The sequence below is a fragment of the Elephantulus edwardii genome, unplaced genomic scaffold, assembly GCF_000299155.1.
Source record: "Elephantulus edwardii isolate Elephantulus edwardi_28Jun2011 unplaced genomic scaffold, EleEdw1.0 scaffold00047, whole genome shotgun sequence".
Classification (NCBI taxonomy): Eukaryota; Metazoa; Chordata; class Mammalia; order Macroscelidea; family Macroscelididae; genus Elephantulus; species Elephantulus edwardii.
Genome location: NW_006399797.1, coordinates 15,208,292 through 15,226,794, shown reverse-complemented (window position 1 = coordinate 15,226,794; position 18,503 = coordinate 15,208,292). Strand labels below are relative to the sequence as shown.

Below are 18,503 nucleotides of genomic sequence, written 5' to 3'. Positions count from 1 at the left end.
GGGTACCACCACAGGAAAGTCCATTTAAGATGTTGTAGGTTTAACAAAGTTGGAATGCTGGCACTGTTGAATTGGGCAACAGTTCTTCAGACCTGTTAAAAGGAAAAAAAAATGAACTGAAAACAGGGTATTAAGGACTCAAAGGAGCACATGAAGGTAAACGTTTTAAAGTGTCAGAAAGAATACAATACCGAGTACTTCTGTACCGATCATGACATTAATAACTATGTGCCATATTTATCTTTTCATTCCAAAAAGATAGTCTTTTCCAGTGCCACCATGAGATTCTGTTTTGCTTTATAATCAAATGAAAATTTAAATACAAAAGAAATACCTCTGTGTACATTTCTATTATTACTTTGTAAAGATGAAAAACAACAAACACAAAACCCCAAACCACAACCCTATTAAAATTCAGTGAACCTTACTAGAATAGGATTGAAAGACAAATTTTCAAGCTAACAAACTGGATAAATCAAGAGTATTTATTTACAATTTCAGAATAAATTTTCGTTGTTGTCATGTACTGCTGAGTCAGATTTGACTGCCACAAAGGAGACTGCCCCTCCTTCTCCAGAGGAGCGTCTGGTTTGAACCATGTGCCTTCAGGATTGCAGTGCAGCTTCTTGCCACTAGGCCACAAGAGCTCCCCTTCAGTATAAATTGTTAATGTACATTTAAACAAGGGTTTCTAATATCAGAAAATTAAGACTTTTCTTCCTTACAGGAGTATATGAAAAGACTGGCTATGAAGTTACTTCTGAACTAGAAAATATTTTTTTTCTAGTATGGCTATTTCAACAGATTCCATCACCTTAAGATGGATGTCAGAAAAAGCTGGTATTACACTAAATAAATATGTAATAAAAGTTTTTATTTTTGGAGTTCAGGTATAATGTAGGCTCCTATTAGTATAGATGTAGCTGTTAAAATAGTTGGAATATGTGCTGAACCATAATTTAGAGGCTGAAATCTCAACAAGTTTGGTAATCTAATTTTCTAAATAAATCCTAGCAGACTGGATGTGACAAATTTGTAAGGACAGATAAGTGAGTTCAAGTACATGTGTGCTGTTAAGAATTGGTAAGAAGATAGGAAAGAAGACACAGGCAATAAGAAGAGGATGAAGTACTAAATGGAAGGCTGGAACAGAAAATTTAAGAAGATAAAGAATCAGAGTGCTATGGTAATAAGGGTCATTTAACAAAGGAGGAAGCAAGGAAAAGTTCTCAAAGAAACAGTATTGTAAACAATGGCTTAATGATAACTGAGCAAGAAATTATTGCTTTGGCATAACAGCAGGAGTGAACAGTTGAATGCTGTGTACTACAGACTGATTCAAATGCTTTACCAGCATTTAACTCCTTTAATGTAATGATTTTCACAATCTATATAAAAATGGTGTATGCTCAGTTTTCTTTTGCTGCTTCACTTCTGGGTTTTTTTATCAGTGGTACTTCCAATCCAGAAACCCTTTTGGGACTATTTTATTTGTCCTTTAGATCTTAGACACTTCTTATTTTAACAGACCTTCCCTCAGCCCTTAACCCATGTCTGACATGTTTGGTTTTCCAACTATACATTCCTAGAATACCTACAATAGTACAATGGTTCACAGCACAGAATTGCGAGCCAGCTCTTATAAACTTAAATTCTAGCTTTGTTATTTATTAATTGTATGGCCTTGAATAAGCAATTTAATATTTTTATTTTTTAATTACTTCATCTGTACTGTAACAACAACAACTCCTGTCTCACTGAGCTGTTGTGAGAATTCAGTGAATATAGAGAATACTTAAGAGTGCTTGCTGTTCTTAGTTATTGATTCAATCCAAGTGTGTAGTGTGGAAATGTTCTATAGTTTAAAAAAGTTGTGCGATCCTCTGGAAGTAGACTGCCAAGTCTATTTTCTAAAATAGTGGGTTCAGTTTGGTACTATTTAACTGTTTGTCATCACCCAGGGATTTAAAGAATGCTTACAATGTGATAAATGTCCTAAGAGTTAAAAAATGTCTTAAAATGAGTAATACACCCTGGATAGATCCCATATAGCATTTACCATCTATTCTAACTATTGCCCATCTCTTTTATTAGACTTTAATTAGCTCCAAAGGTAAGAAGAAGTTAGTTTTGTTCTGATATTGCTGGCACCAATCAGTTAAGAATAAGCATTTAATGCTTAATAAGTTATTTACAATATTCACTTAGGTGTAATATCTTGTTAGTTATTAGAGATGCCAGATAAATAATAATTTTAATGGGATTGCACACTAAATCATGGACAGCTTAAAAAGGAGGCAATCATTTAATTTTCAGTCAACAAAAAACAATTCTAGTTGTTTTCTTGACAATATGCTCTTAAAAAAAGAGGAATGGTTAAAAGGGTAGAGGAAATACAAATTAACATACCTGGCTCAGAGCTACAATGCATTCAGTATATTAAAGCAGCTGACATGATGACTTTTTGCGAGCCTTCCCAGGCACAGGAGTTTTTCGGTTAATTTGCCGCACTAGGTCATAAAAGATCTGCAAATATATTTATTATTTTCATTTATAGGAGGCAAAATTCCCTCCCCAAACCCAAATAAAAAAAATGCTCCCCAAAGCCCCCAAAGTAAATCATCACTACTGAAAATCTCCCATCATAAAGAAGGAAAAAAACTAGGAATTCTATAGGTATAAACAATATAAGTATAAATTAACCCAGAAAGCAAATATTCTGTTCAGTTAATGAATGACAACAAAACCAGGAACTCTTAGAATTGTGGGGCATCTTTCTGTTTGTATTCTCAGAGTCAAAATTTTCTTCCTTTATAATAAGCACTCAGTTGAAGGAATTCCAGAGATTTTAGTTTAGACCATTTACCCATTATACAAAAAAAGACAACAATCATCTTCAAATCTTACTATACAATATGACTTCCAGTCCATTGGAGTCAACAGTTATGTGATGCAGGGCTTTTTAGTTTCAGTCTCCATCTTTCAGGTAATATTCTTGATGTAGTTAGAGACTTAATGTTTCTCATACCCTTACAGGGCTGTCTTCACTTCATGGTAAACCCCACTGCATCAAGTACAGACTGATGTAGTTTCTGAAACCGCATGTATTTAATGTAGTTTGTTTGGGTTTTCCCCCCCATGAGATCAACTTATCACTTCAAACATAAATTTTGGATGGATTTAATACATAGACATTATTTCCCATTAACTGCGAATTCTCAATTCAAAACAAGAGTTGTTTTAAGTAGAACATATGGTCATACCTCATTAACATTTATTTTTGACTTTGCAGAAGATTCTAAGAATGCACAGTTGTTCCACTGTCGTGCTAGATTTTGACCTTGCTCCTTTCCTACAACTCTTTCATCTTCTAAGTCACACTTATTACCAACCAGAATCATTGGAACCTAAAAATACAATTTTGATAGAGTACCAAAAAAAAAAAAAAAGTAAATAATTAAAATATCCTCCAAATTCAAATGAAAAAAATTTTAAAGAGTTCTAAAGATTACTTTTCATATTATGCCAAAGGACAAAAGAAAAAAAAATAATGTTAAAAGCACATGATAAAGTTTAGTTAAATATGAAAACAGCAACGGTGGGTTGAAAGTCTTAAACATATAAAATAATAAATACCGATTTTTAACAACATGATCCATTGTTTCCACTGTCTATAAACTCATGGAGATATCAAATGATAACTCAAAGAAAATTAGAAATTTATTGTATATATTAAATAAATTGGACATAATATAGATATTCTATGAGTCTATGTAGATACAAGTACTTTCCACATGAAATTTTTAGACACTTACAGCCTACGTACAAAAGAGGAAGGGAAAACTTAAAAATCACATCAAAATGGACTTATAATAAATTGTAGTAAGTAAAAACATGCTACCCTTTAAAAGTAAGTATAAGAGGTGTTACTTTGAAAGCCATTTTACATTTAAAAAGTTTAAGATTGTTTATCAACTTCCAGTTTCCTGACACACATTATCATATATTTTCAATTTCACAAAATGAAATTTAGCAGACACCTATAGTTTATACTCAAAAGCCATAAAGTGAAGTAAACATAGAACACCCTCACTTATTAATGATATTATATGTCTAGATACATACTATGTAATTTTAAAAGAAAAAGTAATATTCTAGAAAAAAGTGCTCTTAACCACTTTGACAAAGCAGAAAAACAAGATTTTTTTAAGAGAGGTTTATGATGAATAAACAAAAATTTAGCAATTTTATGTTGTCATGTTACACTTCTGCAACTCTGCCCTCCAATACTTATTTAATTAAACATGGAGGTGACACTTTGCAGGGATTTTCCTCTGGTATTCTTACAATGATTGATATTTACTTCTAAAATGTTTTTAATATAATTATTCTCTTTAGCAGGTGGGGAGTGTGGTCCTTGACCATGTAAATAATCAACTATCAATAAAAAACATTTAATACTTCCTCTTATGGTCTAGTAGAAGTCACCATTAACTCAATTAAAAAAAAATTAAACCAAATCACTTAAACAGTACTTACAAAATCAGACAATGGACAAAGACTAGACTTTTCTATGTTCTAATAAGCCATTTGGTAGACTGATCTTCACAATTTCTGTACATTTTCAACTTCGAATATTGGGTCATCAGAATGTACTCCTTAATATTCTCCCCTCTTATTTTTATACTTTGGTAACATCAACATATTTTATTTTCAGGGCTCAAATCAATGACCTACCAATTTCATAGATGAAGGTGTCTATTTATGCCAGTCTAAATGGGTATCTTTTATTGTTAACAAATACTTGTTCTGCTAATTTTGACACCCTGACTTTATGTTCCTTAAAGAAAAGAACCATGACTACAATATTTTTGCAATCCTATCATCTGTGACAGTTCCTAAGTACTTGTTTCATGTAAAAAATGGACAGAAATTATACTACTTAGCAGAGACAGAAAGCAGATTTTTACTTGACTCTACAGTCTACACCGAATGTAGCAACTTAAAACTGACTTTTAAGGAAAAAAAGCTTTGAAAATAAAAAACACATAAATGTGAAAGTTGAATTGTATGCCATTACACCAAGTTTAAAAATAAAGTATTAGGCAGTCAGCTTACATCATCAGTGTCCTTAACTCGAAGAATCTGTTCTCTCAAGTCTTGCAAATCATTAAAAGTGGACTGTGCCGTGATGGAATAAACTAATGCAAATCCTTGCCCATTTTTCATGTACAAATCCCTCATTGCTGTAAATTGTTCCTACAATGGGAGCAAAAAAATTTATTAAACTCAAACAAGTTTAGACAGTTAATTTGACAATTTTTGAAGTAGAGCTTGTAACTATAGCTCAATTAAAAATATTAGGGAATATGTCCTAAAGTTATAATCCCTGGCAAAAAAAGAATTTTTAAAACTTGGGTTTTTTAATTTAAAAATAGATCAAAGTAGATTTATGTACAATTGGTAGGACAAGTTGATTAGAAATACTTCATCTCTGAAAGTTAAAAGGAGCTCTTGTATATGGTAAAAATGACAATATCTTAACACTTGAGGCAAGCAAATCGTATCCTTAAGTTACTCCATTATTTCACAATGTTCTAGCTCTATGGGGTTCATCAGCATGCTTATTCCTATCTTGTCATTTCCTACCACGTTTCTTCTTCACTACACTTTGAATCTTTGACAGTATGAATACAATGCCTTGCACATATTAGGCACTCAAACATTAAGTGGATGAACACAATATATCCATAATAAATGGATTCATTCCATTCAACTCCAGTTGGCTATACATCTAATTGGTCTTGATGTATATACTCAGAGAGATGAGAGATATGGCTGTGTTATACACAGGATTGTAGTGAACTTGAAGAATGAATGTATGACCAAATAGGTTCCTTATTATTTGAGAGACAGTAATATATTCTAGTATGTTTTAAGATGAATGAATTTATGAAAATATTAAGCAAACTTTCTAATTAAAATTCTTTAACAACTGATCTACTGTAGAAAGTACGTTAGAAAAGTTGTAATGCTAGAATTTATAAAATCAGTATTGTACAAATTGTACATATATTTTGGTATTTTATTTTACATACCGTTCCTGCAGTATCCAAGATTTCAAGCATACATTGTTGTGCATCTACTTCAACTTGCTGAGGGAAAAGTGAAACATCCTTAGTTTTTATGGATACATGACTATCCTAATATACATAAAAGCTAGTATAATTTTAAAGACAGACACAAATTATAGTTAACTTATAAGAAAATCTCAAGCAACACTTTAAAAAAAAAGACAAAAGCCAGTAATCAAAGTTTACAGACCCCTAAATTGTATTAGGTATAAATATCATGTGTTCTTAATACAAGGACTCCCAAAAGGTAGAGTGTCTCATTATGAATCACTTAGCACCTAATTCTGAAGATATAGTTCCAAAATAGTTAAAAAACACTGCAAACATTAAAAGTGTTTCTATCTCAACCCCCTCAATATTTGAGAGATATACCTCCATTTAGCCCTAAGATTACTGGTACCAAGTAGTGCCACAACTACCAAATAAACTTTTAAGTCCTTGTTACCTGGATGCAGATCCATCGTCCATAGGGTCACTTTAAATCACGGTTGACTCTACTGCACTTGTAGTTGTTGTTATGTGCCGTCGAGTCGCTTGCAACTTATAGCGACCCTATGTACAACAGCCCTAAACCCTGCTCTGTGTGCCAATCACACTGTCTCTGACACTCCTGACCCAATTACCTGTCACTGAATCAATTCACCTCACAGAGGGCCTTGCCCTCCTGCGCTGTCCCTCCATCTTCCCAAGCACGATGTCCTTCTGCAAGGACCGGTCCCTCCTTACAACATGTCCAAAGTATGCTAGACGGAGCCTCAGAATCCTTGCCTCCAAGGAGCCACCCACTTTAACCTTTTCCAGGATGAATCTGTTTGTTTTCCTAGCAGTCCATCTCAATACTCTTCTCCAGCACCACAGCTCAAAGGCATCAATTCTCCTTCTATCCTCCCTAGTCATTGTCCAACTCTCTGATGCATAACAAGTGATTGCAAAGACCATGGCCTGTATCAGGCACACCTTAGTCTCCAGAGAGACACCATTGCTCTTCAGTACTTTGGAGAGGTTTCTAACAGCAGACTTTCCCATGGCAATGCTTCTTTTAACTTCCTGGTTACTGGTGCCAAGAGTGTTGACTGTGAAGCCAAGCAAAATAAAGCTGTGAACAATCTCAATCTCTTCACCATCCACCCTGATGCTGCCAATTGGTCCAGTGGTGAGAATCTTTGTCTTCTTGACATTGAGCCTCAATCCATATTGAAGGCTGTAGTCCTTGACCCTCTGCAGCAAGCACTTCAGGTCCTCCTCAGTTTCGGCAAGCAGGGTTGTGTCATCGGCATAAGGCAGACTGTTGAAAGATCTTCCACCAATCTTGACCCCACATTTCTCCTCACAGAGCCCAGCCTCCTGGATAATCTGTTCTGCATACAGGTTGAAAAGGTATGAATACAGGACACATCCCTGGCGTACGCCCTTCCCAATTTTGAACCACGCAGTGTTCCCTTGCTCTGTTCAGACGACTGCCTCCTGGTCCAGGTATAGGTTTCGAATTATAATGATCAAGTGTTCTGGGATTCCCATTCTTCTCAGAGTCAGCCACAGTTTGTTATGATCCACACAGTCAAAAGTCTTTGCATAGTCACTGAAACACAGATAGACATTCCTCTGGTATTTCCTGCTTTCAGCTAAGATCCATCTAACATCAGCTACAATATCCCTAGTACCACGACCCCTTCTAAAGCCAGCCTGGATTTCTGGCAGTTCTTTGCTGATGTGCTGTTCCAGTCGTTTTTGGATAATCTTCAGCAGAATCTTGCTTGCATGTGAAATCCATGAGATTGTTCTATAGTTTCCACACTCTGTTGGGTCACCTTTCTTTGGGATGGGAACAAATATAGATCTCTTCTAGTCTGTTGGCCAAGTGGTTGTTCTCCAGATTTCGTGGCACAACTTGGTGAGCAAGCCCAGGGCAGCATCTGTTAGTTGAAATATGTCAATTGGTATACCATCTATTCCTGGGGCTTTATTTTTTGTCATTTCCTTCAAAGTAACCTGAACTACTTCTTTTATCACTACAGGCTCTTACTCATATGTTGTTTCATGAAATTCTTCTGTGTCTGCCAATCCCTTTCCATACAGTGACTCAGTATATTCTTTCCATCTTCTTTTAATACTTCCTGGATCATTTAATATTCTGCCAAAAGCATCCTTGATTATGGCAACTCGAGGTTTGAATTTGTTCTTCAGTTCCTTGAACTTAAGATATGCTGAGTGAGTTCATCCCTTTTGATTTTCTGACTCCAACTCCTTGCATGTTAAATTGTAATATTTTACTTTGTCATCCCATGCTGCCTTTTGAAATCTTCTATTCAACTCGTTAGTATCTTGCATTCTTCCTGCGTTCCAGTGCAATCTTTAGAGTTTCTTCTGACATCCATTTTGGTCATTTCTTCCTCTTCTGTCTTTGCAATGACTTTGCACTTTTCCTGGATGATACCCTTGATACTCTCCCACAACTCGCCTGGTCTTTGCTCATTAGTGTTGAAGGCCTCAAGCCTGTTCCTGAGATGGTTCTGAAATTCAGGTGGGATAGACTCAAAGTCAAAACAAAAATAATAACCCTTTTATCAAATATCCTCTATGGAGGGGGGAGAAAGTTACTTTTACAGCTGAAGCTGTAGGGAAAGGTCAGTTTTTTTGGGTTAACTGTGAACATGGGAGAGAAAAATGGAAACAATTTTTTTTAGAATAGCAGCAGTCAGGCTCGCTGCCACCTAAAGGTAGGAAGACAATTTACTAAGAAGTGTGTACATTAAGTTTTGGAGTTAAGTTTTAATATTTCCTGTTTTGGAGTTAAGGGTTTATTCAGAGTGGCTTTCCTATCCATTGTTTGACTTCAGCATGAGGATGGATGGGAATATGTAAATAGGCTGTGTTAGCTTATCCACAAGAAGACTAGCTAGTCTTGCCATTAAATTGAGCAGATAGAGCAGAATAAAATTGTTCCTCCTAGCAAAGAAGGAAGAAATGTAGCCAGTCCACTGGGCCCATAAATTCTTGTTCCACTTCTACTTATGACAGCAGCAGCCATGTCTGAATCAGAACAAACATGAAATGGAGCTACTTTGGGTCTGCTATCCCTCACAGACAGAACCAAAGGAAAGCTAAGAGCCTTTGCCCAAGTTTGTTGGACAACTAGGGTGGGATGAGAGGACTGGAGGCGTGGGGGATTAAGGAGTGGAAGAGGAAGAGCAAATATTGGCAGGGCTGAGAATTTGTAACACTGGCCTAAAGACCTGAGGCTCAAAGCTGAGTTGCTTATGAGCACATTTCAGAAGCTGTCCTGACTGACTGTATTTGGCTACTAACTTGAATTTCGGCCTTTGAAAATCCCCAATACGGTTCTGTGTGGTCTGTGAGCTACTGCATTGGATTTTGGACCAAGTAAAGCAGTAAGATTGGTGTTGAGATATGTAGAGTGAGGCTGGGAGCATGGTAGACATGTTAGACCTCATGGAAATTGGTTTTGTACTGTTTATTCTATTTACAGGGACAGTTTCCCTTTGTGAAACTGGTTAAGGTCAGATATGGCTATCACTATGTGGTCCTTGCTCTTTTTACACATGCTGTGCTAGGAGCCATGAGAATTTACTTTTATATTTTTGCAGTACCTCTGCACTCCTATCTTTAGGTTAAAAAGAAGGAAGCCCAAAACAATTCAGAAGGAATGATTTAGAGGTTTCCACTTGTAATGGAAGAGTTTATTCATAGGTCAGATTACAGTTTCTTGGTCAGGATAAATGTATTCTTCCATGTGTGCGCTCATAAATGTTTACTGTATAATGATAAACAGTGTTAGTAATACAAGTGTTAACTTTTGCTACCAAATAATTTTTTATACTAAACTTGCTGCTTCATCCTATTTTGCACACAGTATTCTATCTTATTTTTTTTAAATTTTATTTTGTGTGTGTACTGTCAAATTGGATCTGCCTGATACAGGAGATTTCCCCTCCTTCTCTAGCAGAGCATCTGATGAATTTGAACTGAGTGCCTTTGGGAACGCAGTACAGCTTCTTGCCACTAGGCCACCAGAGCTCCCTAAAATTCAATTATTATAAAGCGAGAAATAAGTATGTATATTTTAAGGTCAAAAGCAAAAATAACACGTACCTTTCTATAAGAATCTTCTATCGTAGGATCATATTTTTCAACAAAAATTCCTTGAACAAACTGTACGGTCTGGAAAAAAAATTACCTATCATTAACATTTTAAAAAAAATAAAGACAGGAAAGTTCATTACGACAGAGGAAATCTTACAGAGGAGAGTTTATTAAGCAAAAGAAACACTTTAAGAAAGACTAGGGAGAAAAGAATGGACTGTTATTATTATCATTTAAAAACATGTAAGAACAAGTCCAAATTTATACATTTTGAACTACTGATTTCATACCACTGATGAGCAAACATAATAATGCAATTGTATAAAAGCCTTTGGTGGAAAAATGACCTTAGCGACTTCCCCCATTTCAGTTTCTTTTGAGTTTTAATTAGAATTTAACTCTCTGTTGTATACATAAATAGAAGGGCACATACACACATTTTCACAGTTTTGGTTACATTTACAAATGAAAACAGCTCATGCCATATTATTTTCACTTCTAAGTTTTATCTAAGCATGTCAAGTTCTTTGCTAGGTATCTACACAAAGGGATCTAGTGACAGGTTTTCTCATTTGGGGGAAATAAAAAGTTATCTATTTCTTCTTGTTGAGCTATGCTAACATTTCAAGCATTCATTTCCCCTAATGTCTTCCCTTATCCAAAACCTACCTCCAAGCTGTGTCTTTTTTCTTTCTATAGTATTCCTTATGCAGAAAATGTGGTTGCTGAAATTATGTAAAAAACTAGTGAAAGATGAAAACTTGAGACTCACCTTACTAAACAAATCAAGCTTAGTAATAAAAATCTAAATCTTGATTTAGAAAAAGAACATGTTCTGAAATGAATAGCTTAAGTAAAATGACTTACCAGTGCAGACTTTCCAACACCTCCTGAGCCAAGAACGACTAACTTATATTCACGCATGGTGCAAACTTCTTGTTAAAACCTGTTGAGGGTTAAAAAAAAACACACACTAAATAAATAATAATTTAAAAAATACAATGTATTTTAAGTAATGTCTCTGTATACCTATTCTTTTTATACAGAGACGATACATTAAAGAAAGCAGATTTATTTAAATGTTAACTATACTGTTTTATGCTAAGGAGTCCTAGTGACACAATGGGAGTGTTAAGACTGCTAAAAACCAAGGTGGTTTAAATTCATTAGCATAGGGAGAAAAACGAGGCAGTTATATGCTGTCCTATAGGGTGACCAGAATTCAGAATCATCGCAATGTAATTATACTGTGCCAATTAGGAGTTCTGGTGACCTGGTGGGTAAGGAGTTATGCTATCAACCCAAAAGCAGGTGTTTCTAATCCACGAGGTGCTCCTTAGGACAAAGAGGGATAATCTCTCTGTGATTGACAGTCTTTGAAAACTTGCTAGAAATGATAAATGAAAAAGCAGTTCACGCCATGTTGTATACAATTTTATATTTTATTTATGCATGTCAAGCTCTTTGCTAGGTGGCTATTCAAAATTATCTAGTGGATGGCAGTTATAACTCAACAGCACACAGGAAGAATAAATCAGGACTATTACATTAACTATGAAAGAAGGCTACTGGGAGGGTTTTTTATAACAGATAGAAAGAAACTACAGAATTACAAATATTACTTTTAACCATATCATAAGTTAACTCAGAATCAAATATTTACTCTGATAAAACAAAACGAAGAATGAGAGAATATAGAGAAAAAGAAAAACACCAAATAGCCAAAGGACTATCATTACTGGTTACAAGATGTCAGTGGACAAGCATATCTTCCACTATCCTCTTTCTCAGAAGCAAGTCGAAGAATATTAACAGCAAACAAATGTAAACATTTTATGAACAATTTGTAACCTTGAGTTACAAGGGTAACTTACAGGGGTCACTAAGAGCCCATTAAGACATGGGAATATACCTAATAAACAACTCATGTCGTCATTGAGATAACAGTCAAGACCATTAGGAACAGAGATCTGAAAACAAATCTGATAATTACCTATTTTTTTTACATAGTTTTATTATGGCTATATTTATTCATTTATGTATTGTTTATTGTTGTATTCTTGCTACAATGGGTAAAATCATTACAATAGTGGCCATCTGACCTGAAACCTGAGCTTGCAGTTTAGCAGAGAAGTATGTTCACCTCTGGGATAGATGAATGGTAAATGTATTAGCAGAGGAAGCAGAATACCAAGAAAACTCCTGAAGTTGGGGCTGGAAAGAGGTACAGACAAGGAAGGGGCCTATCTGCCCCTGAAGAATCTGGAAATGGTCTAGGAAGCTCTGAAGCACTCATCTAGGAGGAAACACTAAAGAATATATTATTCTACAATGAAACGGTGTTCATCATGTTAAAACAGAAATCAAACAAACCCACAACATAAAAACTAAAAAACCTAATACCTCATCAATATTGAACTTCATATATAAAGGATATTAAAAAGGAGATCCCAAGTTTCTGGAGGGATAGATGACATATGAAGAAAAAGCTCCCATTTCTTAAAAAATCATGACTGTTCTGTCACGTGGGCATTACTGTGGTTGGTGGCTTGCATTATGGGTTATGATGCTGGAAGCTACACCACAGGAATTTCAAATTTCAGGAGCATCACCCACAGTGGAGAGGTTTCAAAAGATCTTCTAGGCTAAGACATCTTAAGAAGTCCTGGCAATCTATTTTTGAAAAAACAAACAAACAGACAACCCAAAAACAAATAAACAACCAACCACAAAAAACCCAACCAAAAACTGGACAGTGAAAAGAAGTAGATCATCACCTGGTTTTGTGCTAAAAGATCTGTGCCCTTAAGTGGGAAGGTACCCACACTGTAACTGATGATGAGCTGCCTTCTCTAAGTCAAGACTACTTAATGAAAAGGGAGCTCTGATGTCCTAGTGGATACCATGACGCTATCAATCCACAACCAAGCAGTCAGAATCCACCAGGTGTTCCACAGGAGAAAGAGGCCATTTCCTGTGGTGTGATTTACAGCTTCTGAAAATCTACTGGATGGTTAGCTATAAGGTGGTTCCTACTAAACGGCACTTAACAGTGACACAAAGTTACACATCCAGTCAAGACCAGCTTCATTAGCTAATGTGGCAAGATGCAAAATGAGGAGAAATAGTAGTAAGCATTCATTAATAACTGGAAGGTAGAATATAGTAAGTATGAATCTAGAAAAAACTGGAAGTTGTAAGAAAAAAAACTAACCTAAATTTGAAGACCTTTGTACACTGAAAAACAGAACTAGTGTGTTATATGTACTTTAAAAGCAGGATGGTGTGTGTCAAAGCTTTGTCCATTCATCCTACTTACTCTATCTGCATGATGAATAAATCTAAGAAGTTAGGACTATACGAAATACAAAGCTGTGTCACGTCTGGAGAAAGACTCAGTAATAACCTGGGATATGCAGATAACACAACCATGCTTGGTGAAAGTGAAGCGGTCTTGAAGGACTTACTGATGAAGTTCAGAGCTTAGTCTTCAGTACTGAATGCACTTCAACATCAAGAAAACAAAAACTAGAAATGGATCATCATGACAAAAAGAAAAAACACTGAAGTTGTCCAAGAGTTAACTTTACTAGGATCCATAATCAAAGCAACAGCTAAGAGATTAAATGATGTAATGCATTAGAAAATTCTACTGCAAAGGACGTCTTCAAGGAATTGTAGATTTAATTTTGAGGAATATGATGCACTTGACTCTTGCCATGGTATTTCCACTTTCTTCATATGCCTATAAAATCTTGACAATATATAAGGACCAGTATCTTTCAACTATAATTTTGGCCAAGATTATTGCTTATACCATAGGCTGACAAAAGAACGGGCCAGTCTTGGAAGAAGTGTGGCCGAAATGCTCCTTAAAATGAAGACGCTAAAAAAATAAAAAAGAAGATGCTGAGACTTTAACTCACAATACTTTGAACCTGTTACCTAGTCTCTAGAGAAGGACAAGAGCATCATGCTTGATAAAGTAGTATCTTTGAATCAAGCATTACTCATTGCGACCTTATGAACAAGTTATTTCTGAATTCTGTCACATCTTGTGCCATTCTTATCAGCCTAGACACATATGAGTTCACTGCCCAAGACACTTTATTAATTCATCTCATTGAGGGTTTTTCTCTCCTTTGCTGATCCTCCATCTACCCAGGCATTTTATCTTTTTCCAAGGAATAGCCTGTGCTAACATGTCCACAGAACGTTCTGGTTGCACATTCGCCAAGACATATCTTTTCATCCTTCTAGCAAACCAAGGGATATTCAGCACTCTTCTCCAACACCAAACTCAAATGCATTAATTCTTTTCCTGTTATCCTTATTCACTGTCCAGTTCTCAGATGCATAGCAGATGAATGGAAAGTTTGTGGCTTTTCAGGCACACCTCACTATTTAAACCGACATTATTGTTCTTCAGGACTTTGGGGGAAATTCCTGATGACAGATTTTTCCCAATTTTATATATCTCCCAATCTCCTGACTGCTGGTACCAAGGGTGTTGACTGTGGATTTAAGCAAGATGAAATCACTGACAATTTCAATCTTTTCTCTATCTATCATGAAGATCACCCTTAACAATGTGGACTGACACAGTAGCTGCAACAATGAGTTCAAACACAACAAGGGCTATGAGAATGGTATAAGACCAAGGGATATTTCAACCGTCTATGAGATGCTGAGAATTACAGAGTTGGAGGAGATGTGATAGCACCTGAAAAGAACATTCCTAAAGAAACAAAATCACATCAAATCAAAACATCCCCCAGTGCCACCTGGCTAATAGTCCTGGCATCCCCTAGAACCAGTTTAAAATGGTTCTTGGTTTTCATAACTCTATGGCAGGGAGCACTCATGGTCAGCAGTAGGAAGCTGTGTTGCTGTTTTAAAGGCATGTGGTCTGAATCCACTAGGTGCTGTGGGAGAAGTATGGGCAATCTCCTCCCGTGCAATTTACTGCCTTTGAAAACCTGTGGGAGCATCAGCTATGTGCTGGTTCTGATTTGATGACAAACAACAACATAGTCATGTTAAGATGTTCTAGTAATGCAATCAAGTGTATGGCTGCAAACAGAAAGGTAAGTGGTAAGAATCAAACCTACTAACAGTTCTGTTCAAGGAAAGACCTGGAGATCTGTTAACAGTCTGGGAAGCCCTATTGGGTAGTTCTAGTCTGTCATACTGAGTATCTAGAAATCAGGGTCTACTTAACAGTACACAACAGTTACTGTAAAAAGTAACTACCATACCAGTAACAACATATCTCTACATAAGCCCTTTACTTCTTCAAAGTGAGTGAAGCAGGAACAGATTCATTTCAATGAATGCATAGCTTGAATATGAACCAATCAACAACTAACTTACTTGGGATGACCACACAGATACAATTTCTAATAGGAAACAACCAAGTTTAGAAAGCTTATTATTTGGAACACCAAAGGCTTAGCTGTTGCTGTTCTTACATGCAAGGTTGAGTATGTATGACCCACAGTGACCCTATGAACAACAGATCTGAACCCTGTCCTATCTGTGCCATCTTCACCACCTATGATATACTTGAAACCACAGTTGCAGTCACTAGTCAGTCCATCTTGTTCTTTCTCACTTTTGCTGACTCTCCACCTACCCAAGTATGCTGTTTCTTTCCAAGGAATAGCCTCTCCTAGGAACATGCCCAAAGTATGTGAGATGAAACTTTGTCTTCTCTAAGGAGTACTGTCTATACCTTCTCTAACACATATGCTTGTTCTTTTGGCAGTCCATGGGCTAATTCTGACACTTCTCCAATGTCATAGCTCTAACATATCAATTCTTCTTTTGTCATCCTTATTCATGGTCCAGATGCAGAGAAAGTGACTAAATAGACCATGGTCTGAATCAGGAGCACCTCAGTCCTCAAACGGACATCAGTGCTCCTCAATAATTTGGTGAAGTCCCTGACTGGATTTTCTCAGTGCAATACATCTCCTGATAGGAGAGGTTCAGCACTGCTATTTAAAAAGTTGTGTAACCTGAAGTAACTTAAAGCTCAAGATTCTAGGTTTCTTACGGTGACAGTAGGTATTATATATTCAGATGTTTATATAAACTAGCTGAGCACGTAAAATGTCTAAAGTGGCAAGGCATTAATACTGTCTTTAGGTGTCAGTCGGTTGACTGTGACTCACAGTGACCCTATGTGTAACAGATCAAAATCTTGCCATTATCTTGTTACCATCTTCACAATTTCCACTGTGCTTATGCTCATTTTGCAGTCACTGAGTTAACCCATTCGTTAAGTCCTCCTCTCTGTTGATCATTTCTTTTACAAGTATGATGCCCTTTTCCAAAATTGGACTGTTCTGATAACATGCCTAAAGTATGTGAGATAAAGTCTCACCATCCTTGCCTCCAAAGAGGACTGTGGCCAAACTTCATCCAAAGCAGATAGATTTGTTCTTCTGGGAGTCCATGACATATTAACAATTTTCACCAACACCACAATTCAAAGCCATTAATTTTTTGGTCTTCTCTATTTACTTATTGTCTAAATTTCACATGTATGAAGTAACTGAAAATACCAAGGTTTGGGTCAGGTGGACTTAAGTTTTTAAACCAACATCCTTATTAATTAAAACTTTAAAAGACATCCTTGACAGTAGATTTGCTCAATGGAATAAATCTTTTGATCTCTTGACTGCTGCTTTCGTGGGTGCTGAATATGGATCCAAGTAAAAGCAAATCACTGACAACATAAATTTTTTCTCCATTTATTATGACGTTGCTTATTGGTCTAGTGGAGAATTTTTGTTTTATGATGTTAGAAGTGAAACTACCAGGGGAAGGAAGTAAATCCTAGACAATGTTGTAGGATGGTGGTGAAGAGGTGACTGTATGCTTATACAGGTAGTCATCAGAATTCTAAAGTGTAACACTGCTGTAGAAATCAACAAGATATTTAAAATATGGATATTGAGGATTTTATATCACTTGCTTTTAACTTTTGGACTAGATTTCTACTGTTTCTTTTAATTCTAAAATCCACAGCATTTGCTATCGATTCGTTTTTGAAAAATCATAAATTATGGAATTTTAAACTATATTAGGTTTTATATTCTTTCATCTTAATAACATAAAAAAAAAAGTAAAATTTTACTTTGGTAAGGATTTAATTTTATTTGGATCCATAACCAACACTCAAGGAAACAACAGTAAAACAATTAAGCAACATATTACATTGTGCCATTATGTTTTCAAGGACCTCTTTAAGGTGCTAATGGGCTAGAATGTCTGTTGAAAAACTGAAGTGTACTGGTCTAAACCATTTCAATTGCTACGCTCTCGTGGCATAGTTCATAGGCAGGTGTGCTGCTAACCTAAAGAATTCATGGAGGAAAGATGGGGAATCTCCTCCTATGTAATGCCAGTCTCACACAATCTGCTGGAGCATAAGCTGTGAGTCAGCTCCTTCTGGATGACAATGGCTTGCTGAGTTCATATGCTTCTTAAAGTTGGACAATGAATAAAGATGACAGAAGAAAAATGGATGCCTCTGAATTGTGCTGGGGAAGAATACCATATTGTACCCTCAAAAGAACAAAGAGATGTATCTTGGAAGAAGTGCAAATGGGTATCCTTAGAGACAAGGATGGTTTGAACTTTGGCTCACCTACTTCTTTAAAATGTTTTAAAATTTATTTTTTAATTTTATACTGATGTATTTACAAAGTTTATATAGACTGTTTTTCACAAAAGATCCTTTCCATTTCCTTCACTCCCAATCAAACTGCGTGACCCTATGATTAACTCCCCCACCCCCCAATCCTTGCCTCTCTATTTCCACCTTTCCCTCGCCCTGTTTGGATCCTCATATTCATACTACAATAATGGTTTTATACAGTATTTGTCCTTGTGTGACTAATTTAGTTCACTGAGCATAATGCTCTCCAGTCCCTCCCAAGTTAGGTAGTAATTTTAAAAATCATTGCTCCTGCATGCTCCGTAGTATCCATTGTATGAATGTGTCACAACTCCTCAATCCATTCTTTTGTGGTTGGACATCTGGACTGTTTCCACGTATCTGCAATGGTGATGCCTCACCTACTTTAGGAACAATCCTTGGAATGAGACACCATGCATGGAAAGGTAGAGGGGTCAGAGAAGAGGAGGTAAGGTCTCAATAAGCTGAGTGAGGTATCTCAGTCACAAAGGGACAAATGCTATATGGTGCCACTGTTGTAGAATGAGGCTGGCATTGGGGTGGGGGTAAGACTGAGAAAA

General features: G+C 36.1%; 1 protein-coding gene across 2 annotated transcripts in view; it reads right to left on the bottom strand.

Moving 5' to 3' along the window:
- RAP1B (RAP1B, member of RAS oncogene family) overlaps nucleotides 1-18,503 on the bottom strand; it is a 26,637-nt gene continuing 8,134 nt past the window's right edge. Inside the window, exons 2-9 of one of the 2 annotated variants that reach the window (XM_006886074.1) lie at nucleotides 12,632-12,638; nucleotides 11,103-11,181; nucleotides 10,245-10,313; nucleotides 6,099-6,155; nucleotides 5,119-5,259; nucleotides 3,264-3,407; nucleotides 2,410-2,526; nucleotides 1-92 (exon numbers count right to left, since the gene is read on the bottom strand). In XM_006886074.1, coding sequence (XP_006886136.1) covers nucleotides 2,440-2,526; nucleotides 3,264-3,407; nucleotides 5,119-5,259; nucleotides 6,099-6,155; nucleotides 10,245-10,313; nucleotides 11,103-11,159 — 555 coding nt within the window. In that variant the 5' untranslated portion in view covers nucleotides 11,160-11,181; nucleotides 12,632-12,638 and the 3' untranslated portion in view covers nucleotides 1-92; nucleotides 2,410-2,439. Of the gene's footprint in view, nucleotides 93-2,409; nucleotides 2,527-3,263; nucleotides 3,408-5,118; nucleotides 5,260-6,098; nucleotides 6,156-10,244; nucleotides 10,314-11,102; nucleotides 11,182-12,631; nucleotides 12,639-18,503 lie in introns of those variants that run through there. The other variant, XM_006886075.1, reaches the window with a different exon arrangement.